Below are 24,857 nucleotides of genomic sequence, written 5' to 3'. Positions count from 1 at the left end.
CCGAATCGAAATGGTGATATCTTTCGGCCCTTTACCTTGACCGATAGACGGTTTTTCAAACTAAATTTCAGATGTTCGGTTTCTTGTGCATTTAAATTGGATGTACTCAATTTTGATCTCTTTCAGTTACCAAAGCAGATATCATGACTTAGTTTGCAATTGTTAACCCTTAGCACTCGGCGCCATCATGGATGTTACCTATCAGTGCTTATAAACAATTATATTATTATATAGTATACGATATATATGTATATATATATACATATATAATATTGTTATAATAATATTCGATTTATGTGAATTTGTAAACATCGAGAAATAGTTGCAAATCGCTAATAAACTTTAATGTTTAGTCATATACAAGAATTACGATGTCCCCTGAGAGGGGACAACCAAGTGCAAAGGGTTAATGGTTCTAGATGTGAGAATTAGAATTTCTACTCCTTGTATAGTCGTAAAATATATGTAAATACCTTTTAAAGCGCAATAACTTTTCAAAAATTGAACCAACTGATTTGAAATTCTTTGAAATGATAGAAGGGCTGCTTTTGATGAAACTATTTTAATACAAATATCAACATTCATGCAAGAAATTGAGAACTATTTGGCTTTCGTAATATGCTTAGATGAAAGGCGAAGAAACGCAATTTCTCATCATTCTATCCAATTACTATTTTTGTAAACAATTTTTTACTCATTATTTAGTAAATTAGTTACTCTAACAGGTTAGAGAATTCAATACGTACGCATCGATTTAAAAAAAGTTATTCCGTTTTATTCAAATTGTCCGCGGTTAATCGTTAACCAAGAAAACAGTTCGAAAGTAGAATAATAAATTCCGATCGTTGCACACGACGGTAAAATAACTTCGCGATTTCCTCGACTCGGATCGACAGTGCATTCGACAGAAAACAGCAAGGGCAAGTGACTAATAGCATACTTCGTCAAGTACACGTGTTAAAATATGCACGCTCGATGCAGAAAAATGGGCGTAGTCTATTAAGGATATTTCCAGCGCGCCTTTAAAGTTTAACGCTTAAACCTACAGAATCCGAATCGTATTATACGCCTTCGAGAAATCCCCGCGAGCAAGCGTTAATTTAGCGATTTAATTAATCAGAGCTTCTTTCTTCGACCTCACTCTCCACCGGGACTAATCCCCTCCCATCTCGATTTTTCTTGGCCTTCTACTTTTTCCAAAGCACCGCCATGAATATTCCCCTAGGCCGTGGAGGGGGTCAACGTGTTAGCAGAAGTGGAGAGGCAGTGGTTTCGCATCTTAAACAAAAAAACGGATGATATTTTACATTTTTATTCCAAGAGAATGGCTCGCGATATATTCCATGACGTTTGTTAACTCGGATATGTTTTTCCGCAGCCTAGTTTATGAGAGTAATCCTGAAACAATACCACGAACGTAATATCGTGTCTGTTTGATGTCGTAGCACGTTCTGGAGGTTAATAAATTACACAGTAGTGATAGCTGTTCCACTAATTGCAGTTAAATCATTACCAGTGTACTTAAGCGCTTTTAACCCTCCATCTGCGGAAAACGTGGAGTTCGTGTTCTTAAGATTTTGTCAAATTTCACAGAAAGGAAATAAACATGAGAAATGGTAAATTATGAGTTTGTTTAATTTTCCAATATTTTTTTGTTTCTTTTCTTATATCCTTTTCGATTTAATTCTTAAGCTGTATATGCATAACAAATTAAACTGGCTATTTCATACCGAAAAATTATAAACTCGCTCTGGATTTTGTGGATTTATAGCAGGAATCAATGGCTAAATGCAAAGAAAAAGAAAAATTAAACGAATCAAGAACACATATATATCATTTATGAGTTATTAACCCTTTCAGCATCGAGCGAAAGGAGCGTACCTAGGCGAAGAATACCGGGCCGAATCGACGAATTTGTAGAGGTTTGCGAAAATGCTCGTAAAAAGCAAAGTAGGCGTGATATTTACAAAATTCAAAAAGCAGCATATTGCGAAAGGAATGGAGAATAAATCAATATCAATGGAGTTTCGATATTTGTTAGAAATCATAAGAATAACATAAATACATATAAGATATAGTGAAAATCGTACAAAGTAATTTCTCTTTTTCAAAACGTAGTTGCACATAGAAAAAATCATCGTTTGGTCATCGCTTTATATATATCTGGTAGTATGGTGTATAGACATTGCATTTTGCAATCATTTGCAATGAAATAGCTGGTGCCGGATATCAAAACGAAAGGATAACGCAACACGTTATCCTCGTTATCATCGAATATGATGCACGGCAAGCGTGAGACAAATCTAATACCCAAGAGGATCGTGCAGCTGGTAATACGTCACTAAAAAAATATAAGTGTTATTATAAATATTTATAGTTGGTTCCCTGTCCACTAAAAATGTGTAATATTGCGATTACGGTCCAGAGAAACTATCTCGTGTCGACGGATATCTCGTGTCCCGTTTCTATCTTATCACTCTGACATGTACATACTCTCGGCACGACACAACATAAGATATAACAATAAGTTGATCTAATAAACATTTGTTCACTTGTGTTGCATCGAATATGAACCATTTTAACATTTTATGAAGTTATACTTAAACACAGATCTCTTGTGATGAGTATAATAAGGCTCTAACGGAGGCGCAACGATATATCGTCGTTGGTATTTTTGGCGAGTGCACCGAACGACGATATGTTCGGTGCTAAAAGGATTAAACCATTAAAGAAAAAGAAATTTCCGTTTGTTCCGAGTTCGTTGGAGCAGATGAAAAATTTAATTTCGCACGCAGCTCTGGAGTCTACTTTTTACTTAGAATTCTATAGTATAAAAAGACATAGGGAACTTATATTTTGATCGAACACACGAGGCTACTCGTTTGAATCAACAAACAGAAACGTAAGAGTAACTTCGTGTCGATCAAACACGGGGACACTGTACGAAATGAATTTGAATTGCAGATACATAGCGGTGACCCAGCCGATAAAATACGCGAAGCACAAGAACAATAGAAGAGTGTGGTTGACGATACTGTTGGTTTGGGCGATATCTGCCGCGATCGGCAGTCCGATTGTTCTGGGTTTGAATAACACACCTGACCGGCTACCGGACCAATGCCTCTTCTACAACGCCGACTTTATCATCTACTCAAGCCTATCTAGTTTCTACATACCCTGCATCATCATGGTGTTTCTCTACTATAACATATTCAAGGTGAGCGTTATCAGCGCATTTTACAATTACATAATTTTTCTATGCATATTTTCAAGAATGACATTCAACGTTTTCTCTATAGCGTCGCGTTCTGATAATGTTATTAGTATCGCGGATATGGGGGATATTACGAGTGTAAAGTCATTGGCTGACAACTCGCTGTTGTGTCCAGAAATCAATTATAACTCGAACTGGTATAATTTGAACCAAATATTTCATCGCTTTCATCGATTATTTCTATCGAATAAAAAAAATCTTGTTGATTCGTTTAAAGAAAATGATAATCAATATTTTTTGCTTGAACTGTAATGTTAACTCTTTACCGACCGGTCATTCAGTCGTCATTTAGTTCCACGTTAAATTTTCGTTTCTATTTTGATTTTATTTATCTCATTAATCGCGAAAGATATTTAATATTGTAGGGATTATTTTCAAAGGATAAATCCCACGAGACTCCGTGGTAATAATAAAACAACTACTAAGGCAACTTCAATCAACAATAACAGTTTAATTTTAATGGTCCACGACTTTCCACGACTTACAACAAGAATAATAACGACAACTACTACGAAAACGACATAACAACAACGACTTCTCCGCGTGACGGTTCTCCTTCGATTGAGACGATCTTTTCCGCTCGTTCCTCTACCCTTATCAGCCAAATTACCCTACTACTACGCTCTCTCTCTCTCTCTCTCTCTCTCTTGCATTCATACTCTTTCGCTCTGCCTCACTCGCTATCTCATTCTTACTCATTCTCTCTCTTTCTTTCTTTATTTCTCTCCGGCTCACTCACACTCTATCTTTCGACAATGCAGGACTTCGAGGAACCTAAGAAATAGACTCAGGCCACTCGTAGTCGCCCAAACACTCTGTCCCCATCCGTCTCATTCATTACCATTTTATGACACTCAACCATTCTGCCTTTCATATCCGGAGAAAACCCTACAATATTTAAAAAGTTATATAATAATATTGAAGCTTACAGTAGTACAATCTAACACATTTATCTCAATAATAGATAAAAAATTAGTGGTTATTATGGCAACCGATTCACAGGCTTCGCGTCGGGGGAGAAAAGCCGATTTATAGGCTACCGGTCAGTAAAGTGTTAAAATGATAGTCTACTACGACATCTACGATGAGACAGATGGAATAGGACCAGCCAATAGGGCGACCGAGATCAGACACGTGGAATGAGGTGATCTGCGATCTGACAAGTGTAATAGGGACAATTTTCGGTCAAACAAGTGACATCAAGGTGAACTATGTTAGGCTAGGTGAGTAGAATGGGTACAGCATGTAGTCAGATCCGATGGTATGTGGTCGAACAAGTGGAATGGGGTTGTCTCTGGTCAAACGAGTGAAATGAGGATATCCCGTGGTCAGACAAGTGGGATAGATGCGACCTGTGATCAGACAAGTTGAATAGGAGCAGTCTACGGACAATTACAGTTGTAAAATAGTGAAACGTTTCTACTGAAACTAAAAGTTCTCTAAAATTTCGTTGAACATAGGATTCTAAAGAAAAATTAAGTGTGCTTGTATAAAAATAGTGTCTGATTATAATCGTCTTCTTGTTAGTCATTTTCAATAAACTAAGTAAAACGTATATTTACTTCATGTTTCCATTTAATTGAATCGTCAGAGACAGATAAGAAATTAAATAAAATGTTTTAAGGATATAAAAGCATTGCAAAATATTCCTTATCGAATGTATTCGGAAAAACCATTCCAAACTGCGACGCTACAGAGGAAATATAGTCTTGCCTCGTCAGATAGTAGTATTTTGTAGTTAACCCTCGTCGTACTAAATCCGGAATTTTTTCGAATCCGAACCTCAAGGTCTGCCTTCACTAGTCAACACTTGATGTCCTTTGCTATATGTTTATGCTAAATACAGGAACAAAAATAGCAAATATAATTGCTACGTAAAAAAGGCACGATGAGATAATATTAATAATAATTGTAATAATACTAATGATGTCAGTAATACAGAAACGCTAGTTCAAAATGTTTGTACACATAATAAGGCCATGGGACCGTCTGGACCCGAATAAGGGGTTGCGCGTGAAACGTCAGTACTGCGAGGGTTAAATAGTAAATGGGTCACGGTGCATAATAGCTGAGGAAGGATAGAGCTAGTGATGAGACAGGGTAAGCCAAAAGCGAGTCGCCAGCCAACAAAACGAAAATATTCTGAGGGCAATTTCTCCTTCAAGCCTGCCACAGTCCCTAATAATGCGTTTGTAGGGCTGTAATACCATATACGAAATGGTGGAAGCGAGAAAAACAGATTAGTGTCCACAGCATCACGGAGCTGGTAGTCTTGGATGGTCGTATGCACTCAGAAACAAAACCCGGGCGTTCTGGCATGGACCTGGTAATATTCCCGCCTGCCAAATTATGCGGGTGTAATTTTAACGCCAGATGGAACGCAATCGCTGAGTACGCTACATTTTGCGATTACGTTGCGGTTTACCGTATATTCGTTTCGTGTCAACCGTAATTCACAGACCTTTTTTATTTATCGTGCATGCTTTGTTTTGCTTGCCGACTAAAAAGGCCTTGAAGATCAGTTTAAAAGTTATGGTTTATTCTACTACATGATATTACGAAATTTATTTATAATTCCTCGTAGTGCAAAATTTATTTTTCAGAACGCGGTGTATGGAACGCCGTAAAAAACGGTCGTGTAGTCGCAACGTTAGAGTTAGTTCACTGTGATTTATATTTGAATAATGTATTTTTCTTAGATATAAAAGCAATAATTAGGGCTAGATTTTGCGACTTATCATTTGCTTCGCAGGAATCATTCGATCGTCGCCGAATCGTCTATACAACTTCGCTATTTTCTTTTCGCTTCGCGTGGCCTCTGTCGTAAAAGCATAGTGCCGCGGTTTAACGTTGGGAAGGAAACGGTACCCGTGGAAACGTCGATGTAAAAGTATGAAATATCATGCCTTTATATGCAGCCGTAACATGTCCGCGAGAGGAGAGCATTTCTCATAATACACCGGTCGCTTGCAGCTGAATTCTCAAATGTATCTTCAATACGCGGAATACCTTCTATCGTAAGCGTCGTGATAAATTCCTCTACTTCGATATACACGTGTAACGACGTGATTAAGTGGACAGCGTGTGGTATCGACAGCTTGCTACTTTGCTGCAAACCTTACGCAAATGTTTCATGGAAAGCCTAGTCGGATTTTTTACGACATGGGCGATTCGAAAAAATTACTGCGTACCGCACACGGATTTTAGATTCCGCGTTGTTTATTACAAAGATTTAATCGCAATCATCGCTTTACTATACAATTCTTATATATCGTGTTCTAATTATTAAAAAAACAGACTGCGGATTTTATGCATTTGTGACAAAATTGAGTAGGTGATGAGAGTAGATGATGGATCGTAGAGAATCTACTCTACGTTTATTTCTTGTCATTGACACAAATAATTTTTATTTTTGATAATGATCCGCAGTCTAACTACAATTATTCCATTATGATAGAAGCAGGATTGTTTAATTCAAATTCTTTTCATTATTGTAATCAATTTTGAACTCTTATGTCATACGTAAACTCAGAATGTTTATACAAAAGAAACACGAAACTGGTAATAATCAATAGCATCCTTATATTACTTTTATTACTAGAAAAGCTTGGATCAGCGAAAGAAATTTTCTTCTTCTCATTTCAACAAAGATTTCATATAATTTAAAGACTGTATTAGAATTGATCTTCATACAATAATTTCACTATTGTGTTTGAGGATACAGAAATGTAGTATTCATTCTCCATACGTACAAATTCATTCTTGAAACAAACGTTTCCTCTTTACCACAATTGTATCAGACATTTCTGTTAGTACGTATCTGTTCCACGACATTTACGTATCATCGTGCATTACGTTGATCGATACACGCGGGCATAGATTGAACCCGATCCCGTAGATAGGAAAGTTTCTTTCGCAGGCCTGATTTATCTTGAAGCGACGATTTCAATTTCGCGTTTCCAGGCTCTGCGGAACAGGGCGAAGAAAGCCAGGGCCAACCGGAAGCCGAACATGGGCGACTTTAAACCCGGCAGTATAATCGAGAACATCGCGCATACTCGCAGGTGAGCCGATAGTTCTGCCTTGACCGAAAAACGGTTCTCGTTCTTCGCGAATTCACCAAGAATTTTCTAGGAATTCCTTTAGAAAGCAGCACCGGATAAGGGAAAGAACGGATCAATAATAAGAAACGAAAAATTATTATCGGGTTACGCAATGTGCGAGCGATACTGGCATCGTTCGATATCTATATCGTTCTTTAAGCTCCACGAAATTTCGAATTTATTAAACGGAACAGAATCGAAGCCAAAACTTCGTTGAATGCGGAGAGAATTTTGATTGAACCGCTGGCACCGTTTTATTACATCAGGTTGCTGCATACGAGCTCGCTATCTATTATTTATCGCTGTGTTTCATTGCGCCTTTCTATATAGAAAACATTTTCAATCACTGATTGCGAGACGCTATTTACTATCGCAATTAGACCTCTCGAAAATTTAGTGAAATTTACTGCCGCGTAATTCTGTGAATGAAATTTTCGTGTTATTGCTGAAATTTATTCTGATCAGTTCGTATGCAGCAAACACATACACGTTGTCGACAGATCTTTTGGAAGCGGTAGTAATTTCTAAATGTATCGGCTAACAGATCTTTGCAAAATATATTTCAATTATATCACATTTTAGTATTGACAGTAAATTCTCCCTAGTAGTCTCGCAGCACGGAATCAAAAATAAATAATTTAGATAACGCAGGTACGATTTTTCATGGCTCGTTACACGTCTTAATAGGTAACAACTTCTCGTGAGAAAAAGGGAGAGAGAAAGAGAGATCTCTGAATCTTCCGATTAAAGCGAGATCAAACATGACACGCTTTAAACCATATTTATTCGATTACACCGAGTCTGTTTTTATTTTGTGTAATCAGAAATATATACGCAAATCATATCATGTTTAGTCTCATTTTAACCAGAAAATTCTCAGAAATATGTTGAAAAAAGATTTACTTTTAAAATGTTAAAATTAAAAATTGTATATTATATTATGAGTTGGCCTTTCGGGAAGTTTAGTCAAAGGAGCCGCGTCGTACGCTTGACCGACTTCATCGAACTTTAGCACAGGCGCAGGAATGGCATAGGCAAGGGCATAACATGGAATACTAGGGAGAATTTAATGAATATAATTTTATTACAGGAAAAAAGACTAGATTGTCAATATTATGTATTTATGACAAATAGGTGTTCAAAATAATAAAATGATCAAGCAAACTTATAAATATTATATATTAAAGTAAAATCTTATCTAGATACCGAACTCATAATGAAGTAATTACAAAGTCTTGCAAGAAAATAATTTCTATCAATGATTTCTCCTCTACATTGAGTTTCACCTCAGTGGAAGAAAAAGGTATTTAGATACCTGCAACGGGAACAATTTGCATAATTGCAATCACTTGTACTTTGAAAATTAAATTGGTTCCAAGTCCGCAAACAATTCTGACATATATATACTTTATAATTACACGACCTGATGAAGAAGAATTGCAATGGAAAGCAAAGTTCTGGTTCCGAGTTAAACGAAACACTGTTGTAGACAGGCCAGTAATTTTCACGAGGGAAAACTGCTGCCAAGCGATCTGTCGGTGTTATTAAAGAAAAACGCACGTCGCTTTGGTGCATGAATGTTGCATGAATTCCCTAAGCATGAGTTACTCGGCGTGAAGGTTGTATCGAAACCGGAATAGGGTGCGGATCCGGCACGGCAATATCTCGGGGTGGCAATTTTCCATTTCCACGGGACGGCGTGGCGCAGCGCGAAGATCAAAGTGCTCTTTAAGCACGATAAATTTATTCGCGGATCTGTCGGGTCGGTCGCCTTGTCGCCGGCAGCTCCGAAGAGGTACGGGCTTCATTTCGAATGTGTCGCGTGCTCGAGGAGACCGCCATTTTTTTCAATTTTCGCCTTGTATAACTCTTGCATTCCAACGAGACGATTTCTCACGGAGATTGGCGTGGTGTCGTGGTCGAGACAGAGGAGCGGAAGGAGGAGATGAGAAAGGAGATGAGGGAGGAAAGAGAGCGAAAGAGACAGCCGTGGAATATGTCGCACGAGGCGGGAAAGGCGCGAAGAAAAGAAAGTCTGAGGCAGAATGGGAGCCCTAAGGGGTGAGAGAGAGGCTAAGACCGGTTAAGTCCCGAGCATCTCCGGATAATACGCTTTTCTCGCGCGCGCGAGGCTTCATTTCCGTTGTCCCGAGGTCGGCGTACTTGCCTTGAATAGCCAACTACTTCGCCTTCGATTTAATTGCCGGCTTTTGTGCCCGGCTGTTCCCGAGTGTCGTACGTTTGTTCATCGACGAGGAGGACTATGGCGGCCAGGCTCCCGACTGGTTTCCCGCCTGGCGAGGCACGTAGCCTTGTTTGCCGGTGAAGATGATTTAATACCCACTTTCGACCCCCGCATTCTTTCCGCTTCAGAAATAAAGAGTGCTCCAGAATAAGCACCTGTACCGGAGAACGCTACAGCTTAAGGAGATTCTAGTTTCATTCCCGTTGCAATAAGTCTACATTGTGTTTAAAAAAATACCTGGGATTTCTGGTCCTATAGTCGCGGTACACGTACTAAAACAATTTTTTGTATCTAAGTAGTCACCATTGTACTCAGTTGGGACAATCAATTTGATCGCGGTCTATCAATAATTGTATTTACATCAGCTTTCTGCGCAATGAACCTCGAATTTGTTCCGTGATTTTAACAATGGATAACGATGTGCAGCAAAGAATTTCTTGTCATGTTTGCATTAACTAACGAAATTAGTTGTGTTTATATCGGATGGTCGTGAAACGCGTCGTAAATGATTTATAAGTAGAATAGTCAGACAAGCCAACAACCTTTGGATAAGAATTCACAGCCCAATGGTTATTGTTTTTGTTACATTTTTTAACTACAGCACATGATTTTGGAAACAATTTTAATATTTCATTGCAAAAAGAAATGTTTACTTCGGATTAATAATGGACGTAGGAAGTAAATGTGGGATCATCCGATATAGGGCTATCTATCCTATGAGTGAACATTTGAGATGTATGTTTCTATAAATAATTCGCAATTTGTTATTTAATCTCCTAAATTGTGTTATCGTAAGTGAAACGTTTACTTTTAAATCCGTACATCGCTAAATACAATTATGGCAATTTTTCATAGTTGTTTTTTATATTTTCTCTTCAAAGTGTAATACAAGATTTTATACAAAACACGTGAAACAATTAATGAATGAACGAAACTTTTGAATAAATATGAACTGTTATATAATAATATAACTACTGTAAACGTTTTGATATTTCTCATATAATGAAGGAAATGATCTCATATAATGAAGTTCATTCACTGGAAGGTATTCATTCATCGAGCCGATCAACCTAATCGTTTTTATACATGATATGTTCAGTTCCATTCGTTTATACATCAATATGGTGCAAAAAAATGAACACAATTTCATTGCAATAACACTTTACTGTTTTTAAAGGTAGTCATAATTGTCTGAATATTTTAATAGGATATAGTGCTCTGAGTAGTTTAATCTTTCGAATGTTCACTAAAGTGAGAAACAATTACACGAGCCATGATTTTAAACGCTTAACGCGGTACTAAATCATGAGTAATTTTCCGTATGTTGAAATAGATCTAGATTACACGTCCTGGTTTCGCAGATGCAAGGTCCCAATGACCAGATTCGAGCCTTTCATAACTTATTCGGATTAGGAAGTTCGTAATCTGCATAACGCAATTTCTCTTTCTTTCGGTTTCCCACTCTTCCATTCTAAACGATGTCGACTGGACTCAGTGATATTAACGACCATACGCCGGTTCTCTAATTATTATTTATAGACCCCTTCTAGGTCGCTGCGGCCTACCTAGCAGAATGTATGTATAAACACCATCAATAAATTAGACTTAGCTGTTGGTACCAACGGTCACATTTTGGCTGTACAAGCTCGTCTTTTCCCGTGGGTGCGATCTATTCAACATAATCTCGGACCTGCGCCTTCACAGATTCCGCCCACCCCTTGAATGCTACGCCAAACCATAATCTGGTTCCGTGAAAGAACGATACGGCATAGGAATAACAGTATAACAGCAACTCGGTGCTGCGGCAAAGAACAGAATACAATAATCGTATACTTTGTTGAAATAGTCGATGTACATCTACGCTTAAAAAATAATTGATTCTTATGGAAAATGGCATTCTAGAATTTTTAATACTGTTACAATGTAGTTCTTTAACTTTAAGATTCTATTCTCATTATTTTCACTAATAATTTAAAAAATTAACATCTAAAAACTTTAGAAGAAAATTGCAGTTTTTGTTTTTGTATCTTCGTACTTTTGTTAATTTACTTTTTCAAAACACCAGTTTTGAAATACAAATTTAATGTACTTGTTTAAAATACCAGATTATTCTCGACGCACCATCAGTGGAATTTTAATGTAAAATGAAAAGGAATAAGTATTAACCGAAATTATATTATGCAATTGCTTGTAAGTATAATCTTTAATCTCTTGCTTTATAATTCGGATGCCAAGCGTGAATATTTTAAACATATTACCGCAGGTTAATAACCATGCTACATCAATGTTAAAGCAATGCAAATTATTCTGTTTCATTTCGTCTGCCGTAGCGTAGAATATTAGGCAACATTTAATATTCAAGGAATAGGATATGATAATAAAGTATAATAATAAACGATAATATAATAATAACATGATATTATATAATAATAGGAATATAATATAAGGTATATAGAATTCGAAATAAGACATTTATCGTGAAGAGTACAACCTACTCGGGTCATGTGCAACGCGACGCAAGTCAAATGCAATTTCTAAGACGCACAGTAACTGATTATCGGCTGCACTCTCCGCAGCTACTGGTTATCGAGATGAGTTGCATCGATTCGTAGACTAATGGCGTATTCTGCGGTTCGGCAAGCTATCCCGATTTCGTTATACTAATTCGAGCCTTGCCGCGCCTCCGAAATGGAACTCCGTGCGCCGAGGCGTTTGCCTATCCAACCTGTAACATCGCTGGATACTGTAATCCGATTACTGGGTACTGCGCATGGCTGCAAATGTCCATATTATCCGGATAATACGACAATCGAAATTCCTGCATAATATACACACGCATCTTGCGCCGATTTTATAGGCCGCGGGCCGAATGCCTGCGTTAACGAAACGAGCCCTACGTTTCTATCGCCGGAATTACCCTGGGGACAACGGGGACGCGAACCCTTGTACCACTTCACCTCGATAAGCCTAATGTTGCCGGGATATGTGCAACCTACTCGCTAAATTCTGCAACGATATGTAGAACGATACCATGACATCAAATTTTGCAATTCCCCTGCCATGATAAACATCCCGCGGATGTATATAAAGTAGCTTTCACTAGAAGAAAAATTTACGTTAACCTTCGTACGCTTCTCAGAAGTATCTACCTATTTTAGAATATTATTTTCACTTAGTTTTACTTCATACGTTCGATCAATAGATAATGGTATGTCGTGGATAAATACAACACCTTTGGTAAGCACATTTTACAGTAGAATAGCTTTTGTTCGATTTGATAAAAAGATTGGAAGCTGTTTCATATGATAGAAGGAGTAGTTTGCTGGGTAATGCGTAAAAAAAATCATTGTAATAGTAACAATTGGGTGGAATTACCAAAAAGTTAAAAAGTTACGTTCTTTAACTCTATTATCTGGAGGTGTGACGAAAATTTAAACAATACACTCATTTATTATTTTTTCGAAAATTTTTCATATATTATTTCCTAAACTAGTCTTTTTAATGTCTCAAAAAAATTCGACTCTTTTAGTTCGATTCTAGAAAGGTTATTACGGTCTAAATGGTATTCACATACATTTGGCCACGACTCTGTGACATTTATAACGTTACATTCTACAGAAATATAGTCGATAACTAGAGCAGAATAAAATTAAACCGTCCATGGTACCTAGAAAGAGAAAATTGTGCAGAGAATCGTACGAAGGTTAATACGGGGTTGTCCCAAAAGTTGACTTCGTCTGCAGTCAGTTGAGAATCATTTTTTAAGCGAGCAAAAGGCGCTGTTAAGCAATTGGGAAACAGAAACAAAGGGGTAATCACGCTGTTCGTAATTGTATGTTTACTTTCATTGCATCGCAAACAGAACTTTCGGGACAATCGAGTATAATTGTATTATTAGTCGATAATTGTTTCATTTTCGTTATCGAATATATAATTGCAAGCATGTATGAATGCGTAAATGTTTGCATTATTTATCTTCTCTATTATTGTAAACTGTTATTGAAATGCAACTTTCCAGGAATATTAATGTTGTGTTCTAATATTTCCTAGTAGTTACCTATTTCTGTTACGCGGTGAACCTTTTTCTTTAGGTGATTTATACTGATTAGCGCATTTAACAAGCAAAGCTTTATGAACCCTTTTACAGAAAATCGAAATGGATTTTAATAGGAGCTTACATATATGAAAAGATATCCTCCGACTAGTTTCGGACATTTACGAATAGTATTCCGAAACATTTTAGGAATCCCACTGTCTAGGAATGTATTATACAAAATAAATTTTTTTCCAATTTTCTATACCCTTTAATGTGAATAAGCAAAACTACAAGTTCTTCACTAAAAAGAAATAAACAGTTTTACGACTTCACCTTATTTATGATCGTAATGACGTTATGATTACGTTTACGTGCACAATAACCTTGAAGTTATTTTACTCACTCCTGACTGCACACAATCACCTTTATCTAATCACCTAGTTGAATATTCAAATTTCAATCTTATTTAAACTTTGACCGTAATATCGACCTCAACAATTTCATAAAAATAACCAAATTACAATTGAAATTTTGAATTATATGACACGAATTACTTTTCCCACATTTTTTCGTTTAGCGGATCGTAATAGATTCAAGTAATGTTTTAACGTACATTAATTTTCACAAATGAGCAAAAAACATCTGTATCCATATCTGCTGAGGCGACAGTCAAAGTATTTAAAATTTTATAAATATTAACTAGCATGTTTTTAAATGAATTTCAAATCACTCACCCCGTTGTAATTATATCTGAACCGGAGCAAACATTTCCAGAACCATTCACGAAATTCTCCACTTTCTTATCTTCCACAAGTGAATTCACTTATTTGCACTCCAGTTTATTACTAAAACAAACGGGTCCCCTCATTCACAAAGCGGCTCCGAACTTCCATCAGGAGCAGTGCTTCCCAAATAACGATGATTCGTTGCGCAACGAGTGTTTGCCGAAACTTGCACGTTCAACAAAGCTTCCGTAAAGTTTCGAGTCGGCGAAAAACCCGGCACTTCGCAACCACCCGACCGATACCTTTCCTCACTTCAACCTGTAGAAATACACTCGTGTGTCAGTGCAGGCAGGATGCTAACTCAACGAAGTAGCAGCTAGGTTCTTTATATCCGAGGCTTACATCGGACGCGGCCGTAATCGTCTTCTGCATGATCATTTTGAATTCTTTCCCTCTCGCCGGATTCAATCTCGCCTCGCCGGTGCGCCGATGAATGCTAAGAGCATGCTAAGTGTAGAAAATTTTTTTAGCGGCTTTTGACTAAGATCACGTAGTGTGTATTCTGTGGCAAGGTTTGCGGAGACCGCGCTGGGGGCGGCTGCGCTGGTGGCTCCCGGGATGGAGGAGCCGACGAACACGGCGTCGGGGAGCAACGAGGACGAGGACGAGACGCCGCTCGATCCGGTCGTCGTCATCTCGAACGATAAAAGCACGGAGTTCTTTTTGGCCACAGTCGTCGAGGAAGCAGCGTAAGAGTCCAACAAACCTCTTCACCACCTGCACCGAGACAAACATTCGTGCGGCCCTAAACCTACCAGTGTTTCAGTTCCGTTCATCCGACTACGTCGCCCCTCAACAGGTAGCTGTAAAACCTCCGTCTTCCCATTCCGTGGGAAAACATGATCGTAAATAGGGTTACATACTATAACTTTCACACGGTTTATGTGTACCCAAACTCAATAATTGTCCCAACAATTTTATTAAGAACAGATTTGTTCATTATTTGTTTGTTCATTATTTAAGTTAACACATCCTGTGCGACTTCAATTTTCGATTACAGTGGGCCATTACACGCGAAATTGAATAGCTTCTGGAAAACGATTTCGGATTATGATAAATTTGAATATGTTGTAGTTTTTAATGTAAATTTTTATGATTGTTAATTTTGCAGCCCTGCAAAATTATTTTCATCTAAATCGTAGCTATTGAACTACCAAACTGCAACTAACTTTAATTTTGTTAATTGTAAAGGGTATATATTTTTAAAAATTGGTGGACGACAAAGGAGTGCTACATCTGCAATATTGTCTTGCCGTAAAAGAATTACGATTATGAAAATCCATTTTTCTAAATTTCCTAATTTTTCTTCAACCAAAATTATTATTATTACATATCTATTCTCATGTAATAAATTACTATTTAAATCAGTATTTCCACTGTAATAAATCAAATAACTTGTTGAATAGACCTATTGAACGCTTTATTTTACAAGCCTATAAAATTAACAATTTTAATACCACTCATTAAAACACTCCTCATGTTCAAACTTCATCGAAATACAAAACTATATGTCAAAAAGTGTCCGATTTTGCGTAGAGTGACCTTGATTATCCGAATTAGCTGTAAGAACATAACCATTCGAAGAGTAAGCAATTTACTTGAATACATTACCGAATTCAATCAATTTTGACAACGAACAGTGTGTTCCTTATAGATCGCCTTAGCTTGAACTAGTTACATGTAAAATGTGTTTGGACAATAGGAAATGCAAATTTTGCAGTTTGGATAATCAAGATCCTACTGTACTTCCGTTCAAGTTGCTAGAGTCGTGTAAACAGTAGCTAAATTTATAAAGCATTAGTTTGATTTATAAAGCATTAGTTGGATTTATAAAACATTAGTTGGATTTCTAAAATATTAGTAAAATTTATAAAACGGTAGCTAAATTTGTAAACCAGTAGCTTTTATTACATGATTTAAGTAAACGTAGAAAACCTATAATATTATAATACTTAAAGCAGTAATTTCTTGATAAGTCTTTGCACAATCCAACGCTCCAGTCACGATAATATCATTGTGGAAAATTATTTATTTCACCGTGCTTGTAAAGCAAATATACAATATTCGAACAGCAGCGATGGATTGTAACACAGACATTTGCAGGATAATTTTCAGCCCTTGTTTTCATACTAGTACGAATGAAATTCAAAAGCAGTTGCATCTTTCATTCCGATCGGTGGATTCAATGGAGAAACGAATTATTCGCGGGCGTGCTCGGTAAAAATAGAGGCGGACCGCCGATAAACCAGTCCACTGTGAAATCGATTCGTTTGTTTGTCGACTGTCCACTGGTCCAGCAACCCGGAGTGGTCACTGTATTGATTAAATGCGGAAGATGCGGCCCGGAAGATCATTCCCTTCTCTTGCGTGACCGGGGCATAAGTACAAGAGATGAAAACATAAACGATACTGATAGACGTATCAAAATATTTACATTATATGTATAGAATGTTGGTCTTCGGGTCGGAAATGTCTTGGAAGAAGAGGACGAGAAAATAAGATAATCCGTTGGACCAAGTCCAAAATGAATTCCCTCAAGAAATGCACCATCGAAACCGAATGAACTTTATATAACCATTACTGTTGCGATCTGCTTACCGAATCGTCTAGAATTATCTAGAATTAGCATGAACTTTATGTAAATCAAATAGTTAATTCGACAAAATTATGAAGTCGTAAATAAGCGTACAGTAAATCAGTAAAATACGCAGTGAATCGGGATCTGATTGAATGATTTATAAATCTGCTAATTGTCCAGTCGTAAATTTAAATAATACGGATACATTGCATACGAACTTTATCATGCAACCAAATATAAGATTTGAGTAAGCACATTTAGAAAATGATAAATCGTGAAATATACCTGGTGCGGTGTGCGTCGTAAATCAACTTGCATTCCTCGGTTATCAGGTTACAGCCATTTTTCATTATGCACATTCCACGGTAATATTATGAATCCAGCATCAAAATTATGGCTACAATACCTGTTCGATGGAAACTCGTAGTTTAATGGCAGTTTTAGTGGGAATACATTCCAACTCGATTGTCAAGACCATTGTTCCAATAACTAGGATCCTAATAAGTGACATAGCACACTTTTCATTCGGCTAACAGGTTTCAGATAAATTATACACATATATTGTGGCAACGGTACGAAAACTGTTTCATATCACTATAAGTAAGGGTAGCTGGACAACAATCGCAAAATTAAACATACTGAATATTAAAAATAACAGTAATTAATACGTTTAAGAAACCCACCTCCAGTCATTTGAACATATATTGTGAAAATTATTTTGGTAACTTCTTTTTAAAGACCAATTAGTTCCGGATTACAATCTTTTTCAAGTTATCCCGGACAGTTTCATTGTTAACATTTGTCGAAATTATAACGTGCGTATGTACAGTGTCTCAGGTATATATTGGAACATTATTAAAGCGAAATAACTGTTTGAAAATCGAATCAAATGACTTAGCTTATTGCTACTTTAACAGACATTAATTACAATTCTTTTGTAAAATTAATTTATCAAAATAAAAACCTCGTGTTTTGAAGATTCTCATCTGGGCGAGATTAATATTTAAATAATACGGTTTGTAGGTGTCGGTGGTGCATGAATGTCAAGCTGTAGGCATTGGAATAAATACAAATGTCCAGATTTCATATAGTTATCAGTCGTAAATCTTCAATTCATGTTGTATACTCGGGTAAAAGAGTTAAAGCATATGAGTTTCCTACTCCTTTGATTATTCTAACAAATTGCAATTTTTAAAAAGATTGATTAGACATAATCTTATATGCTAATTTTTCGAACATCCCAAAGACATGAAATCATTTCACCCAGCTTCAAAAACATTATACCGTTTTACAAAAATGAGTCCGAATACATTCATGACCAGCTGTACTCGCGACTATACATATGTAGAAGAAAATTGCAAGGAAGTAGTATTGATATATTTTTGTTAATAACTTTCTTATGACTGAACACAATGTATACCAAATTTTTGTTATTATCACGCCGAGATGGAATTTGCTTCTCTTTGTATTTGGATGAAGTAATCTCTTATAAAAAAAGTGTCTCTACAATTTGAGAGAATGTAAAACGAAAAGTTACTCGACCTACGACGGTGCGATTGGGATGAAAATGCAGGGCAGGACACGAACGTTGGTCTCGGTGTCCAGGTTGGTCCGCTTCTGCCGGTCGATGGCCCTCGTTTCCTGACCGGTGACCTACGCTAAAATTGCTCACAGGAATGCTACTGATACTCGAATTGCAGATGTCGTTTCAGTGCAGTGGCTCAAGCTCAGCTCGGCGGGACGCAGAACGCTCGCAAGGACTCGGGTTACGACGGAGCCGCGAGCAGCATGGTAATCAACGAGCCGCTGGAAACGAACTCGAGTCCAAGTCCGAATCCTCGCGGTACCTCGGCCCCGTCCTCCTCGACTTCCTCGTCCCCGCCGCCGAAAGCGCCAACCGCAAGCTCCAGCTCGCAGTCGAAGAAAAACGGCACCGACCCCAACAAACAGGAATTAAAGAGGCTCAAGAGCGCCGGCTCGCTACTGCCTCTTCAGCTTGGACGGACGCCAAGCGTCTTGTCCGGCTCGTCTACCTGTAAAAAGGACAAGAAGGACACCGCCGCCGGGAGCAGGTTCACGATATACAAGGCTAATAAGGCGAGCAAGAAGAAGCGGGAAAAAAGCTCCGCGAAGAAGGAGCGCAAAGCGACCAAGACGCTGGCCATTGTTCTGGGTATGCAACGGCGACTCGAGCTGCCCTTTATTATCCCTTAAAATACTAGAAACAGACTGTGTACATTCGTGTACTTACAGCTGACGCAAAATTTCCTGGATTGTTGATACTAACGGAGTTTCTCGCGAACGGTCCAGTTTGAGATAAACGGTTTATCAGAAGTAAACTGAGGATTTCATGCATTTATGGACTGCGCAGATAGTCTCTAACCCCTTCGTAAACTATCTAGCGACCTCATATTAGATGATTAACGTTTCTCACGAAATATCTCGCGACCTAGCACAAATGATCTGATATTATAGACGAATACATTTTATAATTCAGTCTATTCTTATTATGATTAAATGAAAGGAATAAGTGCAGTTTTAATTAATTTGATGACATTGAAAGTAACTTCTTCCTTAGCGCAAATACAATCCGTGGATTTTAGCATGTTATTAACGAAAAACGGTGACCAAGAAGAGGCGAGCTGTTGTTATCTATTTATTGTTACTGTTTTCCATTAGTTACTCATAAACAAAGACACGAGTTGTATTTATATTAAGGAGAAAATTACTTCATATGGTATCAGAACTCCTCGTTTCCCGATTGCGCGTGACTTTTGGTACACCCTGTATATGCTACTGATAGATATTTCTCACGGATCATCATTACTTTCACTGTCAATTATTATCATTTTCTTTACTCTTCAACCGAACATGTAACGCGTTCAAGTAACGAATCGAGATTAAACTCCTACACAATGAACACTGTAGCACGACTTCGATCTTTGTCAGCATACCACTAAGAATGTATTATGACGGACATGGGAGCACAAAAGCAAAATATAAAGTATTTCGTCTAGAATGTCAAATCGTTGGTGCTAGGTCGCGAAAAATCTCGTCGAAAATGTTAATCGGTTAGTATCTGGTCACGAAATACAATGGCGGACATATACAGGACGGTTAGTGAAGTTAAATATTAGTGATTGAACATTTATACATGCAGCAAGTCTACAAAAGTTAATTATACTGTTTACAAGTCTATAAGATACAAAAGAAAGTGGCAAAATAGTTTATCTTAATTTATTATAATTAAAATATTCCTTATATGTTTTATTTTAATTTTAATGTTAATGCATATGGAAATTTCTGTATCTTCATCAGTCTTTTCGGGTGCAAATTATAGCACACTAATATTTCATATGTAAAACCTTACTTTTAATGATAGTGGCATACATTTGCGGCATGAATTCAATAAGTTTTGCACATCTACAAGCTAGCAGTAAATTCCGTACTACTTGTATAGTAGTAAATAGCTGTTCAATATATTTTTATTTTCGTTCTTTTACACATTAGTTAACCTGAATGTCAAAATCAAAAATGTTTTGACCACTTTTGCAAAACAGTTTTACAGATCATTATCCTATTGACAGCGCGTTTTTGTGGAATGTATAGTTCGATGAATAAAACTTTGGGTTTGAATGGCACTTTAGATTTGCCTTCGATCTCTTTTAGGTCGTCCCCTTTCACATTTTTATTGGAGATGTGAGGGCAGCTTTGGAACCGACTTAGGGTATCGTTAGGATAGTTTTAGGACAGTTTTATGGTAGTTATATAGCAGTTTCAGGGTGGTTTCAGGGTGGTGTTAGGGCAGATATAAGGCACTTCTAAAGCAGTTTTAGGGTAGTTTTAAGCCAAATTTAGGGCAGTTTTAGAACAATTTTAGGCTAGTTTTAGGGCAGTTCTAGAGCAGTTTTAGGACAATTTTAGAGTAGTTTTAGGGTAGATTTAGGGATTTAGATTTAGAGCAACTTTAATAAAGTTGAATTCAGATTCATGCAGTTCAATGCAGATAGAATAGAGTCAAAATGAGGCCAAAATGTACTCAACTGTAGTCAAATTAAGTCAAGGTTATATTGACTGCTCCAAAACTCTCTAAAATCTGTCCAGAAAACTGTACTAAAACTGCTCTAAAGCTGCCCTAAATTTCTTTTAAATCTGACCTAAAACTACCCTAAATCTACTCTAGAACTGCTCTAAAGCGACTCTAAATATGCCCTGAATATGCCTTAAATCTGCTCTAAAATCACTCTAAGACAGCCCTAAATGGCCTCCTTGTACAGACAATGTTGATTGGTGTTCCATGAAATTTAATACAAATCAAACAGGTTGGAACAAAGTATTTACTAAGTTCTTTTTTTTCTCGGAATAACAAAATATGCTACTATAGATTTTACGATCTAAAATTTAAAAAATAAATTCTTGATTTTGCTAGACGAATAGAACGTAACTATATGTCCGCCGCTGCATCTGCAATTTATGGATCATAGACAAATCCTGAATCATACATAATTAGAAGAAAAGTAGGTAGCTGCAGCACGAAACAATAGAAATTCTGAGATCAAAAGTAAGTTATAAGAACAGAAGTCAATTGTAACAACAGAAATTATTTACAAGAACAGTCTAGAATCCAAGAGAATGACAGCAATTGAGGTTGCAAAGTGCTCGCTGAGTTAGCAAGAGATTTGAAGCGCTCGAGGAGTGCTTTCTCGTGAAATCTCCGAAACGACGAAAGATTCACGACACCGGTACATCATCAATTACAATTTCAGGCGTCTTCCTAATCTGTTGGCTGCCGTTCTTCACCTGCAACATCATGGATGCGATATGTACGAAGCTCGGGGCGACATGTCAGCCGGGTGTCACGGCATTCATCGTGACCTCCTGGCTGGGATATATGAACAGCTTCGTAAATCCTGTAATCTACACTGTGTTCAATCCTGAATTTCGCAAAGCCTTCCACAAGCTCCTCAGCTTTTAAACGAGCGACGCCATCAACGGCCACATTTGTCTTGGGGTAAGGAGGAACAACGAGGCATTGGACAATCGAGCAGCTCAACAATTGTTCCGGCAGAAGGTATCGAATTCTTTCTACAAACGAGAAGAGAAACGATTTCCTTTTTGCTAACACAACAATGCATTTTGTTAAAACAGTCTTGTCAAAGGATTAAAGTAGCACACCTATCTAGAATTCGAAATTTTATGTTGCTTTTAAAATTTTGTTTCAAGGATACCGTGGACGTCGTTCGATGACTTTGACTCATGTTTTATAAGTTCAATTGGGATCGAGTTCAGCTTGCAAACATTCTAATGACAATATTAAAGACCAGTTGTTGAAGTATTAATTTGATGACGACTCGTGTTTCTGAACTTCTACAGGACTTTAGACTTTAGAAAATAATTTTTTAAATTAATATATTCACTGCAGTTTTACTTCCCTGTCCGTTTACTGTGTTTTTTTTTGTATAAACAATAATTTAATTATTTATTATATGTACAACAATTTAATAACAATTAAATAACAGGCTAAGCTGATCATCCTGTCATTCTATATCGAAAGCTGTTGTTTACGAAACGCTGGTAACTTTTGCGTTGATTAACGCAATTACTTTTCGCCATACGATCTTGATACTTATTTTATTGCATTACAAGCAAAAAGGAACGATTCTTTTCTCACGATCGGATAACTTGATCACACATTTAGCGACAGCCAGTTAAACGTCGCAATTTTTAATGGTATTGTTCGGCAGAAATCCAGACCAACAGTAACACATCCCCCTGTCACGCGTCACTGTTCAAGTCCCCGACGATGTCAAAAACCGGAGGTAGCGTGCATCGATGTTAGTCCTGAAATTACCAGATGAATGTTTTAGACTAATTAGTCCGATAACGGAGCGTCACGGTGTTAGTCACGCGACAGAACAGCCGAATGAAAACGTCAAGTGCGATTTGGAGTTCGCGATCCGTCGTTGAAACACGACAACCGAGAAAAAAATAGACGAGCAAGAAAGAAAAAATGGACGGAGGAAAAAGAGACGCAGAGAAAACGAGATCGACAAAGGCGCGAGAACGTCGAGAGCCGATGGAACGCGTGCACGCGCTGTAGATATTACTTCGTTGGTTATTTAATATGCCGTGGCAGTATTACCGTAGCTCGTAAGGTATAGCAATATTTTTGGGCTCGAAGCAAACGAGCCGAGGGACTCGCTATGTTTATATTGCGTCTGCTCGATACGAAGTCTCCTTCGTGGCGCGTTGCGATTCCACGAGCCCTGTTATCCACCCGCGAAAGGAACGAAGATCGACGGACCGGTCCCTGGTATCAAGATCTCTTCATGAATTTTGTATGGTTGTGAAGGGGCCCGGGACTCTGCTCGCCGATCTTCCAGAACTCGCGCGGAGGAGGAACAAAAATGTCCAACTTGTCAAACGCGTCCGACAAGCGCCGTCGCCGTGTCAACTTTCGAACGTTCGAATCTGTTTCCTTCGCCGAACTTTGACTCAGTCATCGATCATCATGCTTCAAGTCCCTAATTTACCGACCGAATAAAAACCTGCCATGATATTTCATCTGCTGCAATTCGTACAACGTATTCTCTTTTCTTTGGTCTTTATGACTTGACCCTTTCACTATTCACTAGCACTTATGCGCTGTATGATTTAATTGTAGACGCAAATTGGTCACTTAACCCTTTGCGCTGTCAGACTCGCGTCGATGATCTCGTACAGAATATACTAAATAGAATTGTTTTTCGATATCGTAACGAAATTTGATTATTCTGTTATCAAAATCTATGAATGAAAGTAAATGGTGACATAGAAGAAATAAAAATTATTTTGTTCTATCAAGGATATTATAAAAAACGGCGAAGTGATAATTAACGCAGCTGAGAAATAAATCCTAGAGCAAGGGATTCATTAAAAATTCGATTCAATCGAAGTACATGATAAAACAGAAGTAAAGAAATTTTGCAAAGCTAAAAGGCTAATTTTACGATAAAGTATTTCTGTTCAATTTTACCAGCCTTAGGAAAAAGTGTTCGATGAAAGTATTTTATTAATGATAAAATCAAAATAAAATAGAAATAATTGAGACAATTTCAGAATGGTTCAATCACCCTTACGTGTTGAGAACATTTTCATGTGAATCTCTATTGCTATGTTGATATTATTTTGAAACATCGTTAACTCTTCAATCATATTTGCCTAACATGCATTAGTACTTTTCAGTTTGAATAAACGAGCAACTAATTCTTTTACAATATTATATCATACATTATAATTATATACTTATATAATTATATTCACGACGCTGATCGAATTGACATTGTCAAGTATTTTCACCTCAAAAAGCAACCGCGTCTAAAACTTCTGCTCTAATATCACACTAGATTAACGCATAATCGAGCCGGCATTACAATAACATTACGGCCTCATCAAATTGACCCGGGCGCGACAGAATTTGAGTGACGCACCACGCGACGGCTAAAATGGCGACAGGGCACACCGTCCAACAATGCAAAGCGTCCACATTGTCCTGGGACTATGTCACGAATTTTTCATTTACTGTCACGTTAACATGCTCGGTCCGCGCGTGTGCGCGAAGCCGGGCCCTGCGCCGATATTGAATAATTTTATACGGCCCGCGTTCGATATATCCAATTGAACCGAATTTTTTCGAGTGCTCCCGGAATTCCTTGCTCCCCGGCAATCTGTCAATCATAGCCGCGTTACGCCGCCATTCCCGCCCCGATCAAAATTGATCCCCTGTGTCTCTATCGTGCGCTAACTGTTCTCAGCGTGCCCGTCCAACGGCAATGGAATCGATACGAGAAAGGCGTG

At 37.6% G+C, this 24,857-nt stretch overlaps 1 protein-coding gene across 1 annotated transcript in view; it reads left to right on the top strand.

Moving 5' to 3' along the window:
* Dop2r (dopamine D2-like receptor) overlaps window positions 1-23,016 on the top strand; it is a 334,074-nt gene extending 311,058 nt beyond the window's left edge. Inside the window, exons 4-10 of the mRNA XM_078178174.1 lie at window positions 2,965-3,217; window positions 7,238-7,338; window positions 14,956-15,132; window positions 16,405-16,436; window positions 18,748-19,194; window positions 21,788-22,092; window positions 22,766-23,016. Of these exons, the coding sequence (XP_078034300.1) occupies window positions 2,965-3,217; window positions 7,238-7,338; window positions 14,956-15,132; window positions 16,405-16,436; window positions 18,748-19,194; window positions 21,788-21,996 (1,219 nt within the window). The 3' untranslated portion in view covers window positions 21,997-22,092; window positions 22,766-23,016. The remainder of the gene's footprint in view (window positions 1-2,964; window positions 3,218-7,237; window positions 7,339-14,955; window positions 15,133-16,404; window positions 16,437-18,747; window positions 19,195-21,787; window positions 22,093-22,765) is intronic.
* The last annotated feature ends 1,841 nt before the right edge of the window (window positions 23,017-24,857 follow it).

Source organism: Augochlora pura, chromosome 4, assembly GCF_028453695.1.
Source record: "Augochlora pura isolate Apur16 chromosome 4, APUR_v2.2.1, whole genome shotgun sequence".
In the NCBI taxonomy this organism is placed as follows: domain Eukaryota; kingdom Metazoa; phylum Arthropoda; class Insecta; order Hymenoptera; family Halictidae; genus Augochlora; species Augochlora pura.
This window is presented reverse-complemented; position numbering and strand designations above follow the sequence as displayed.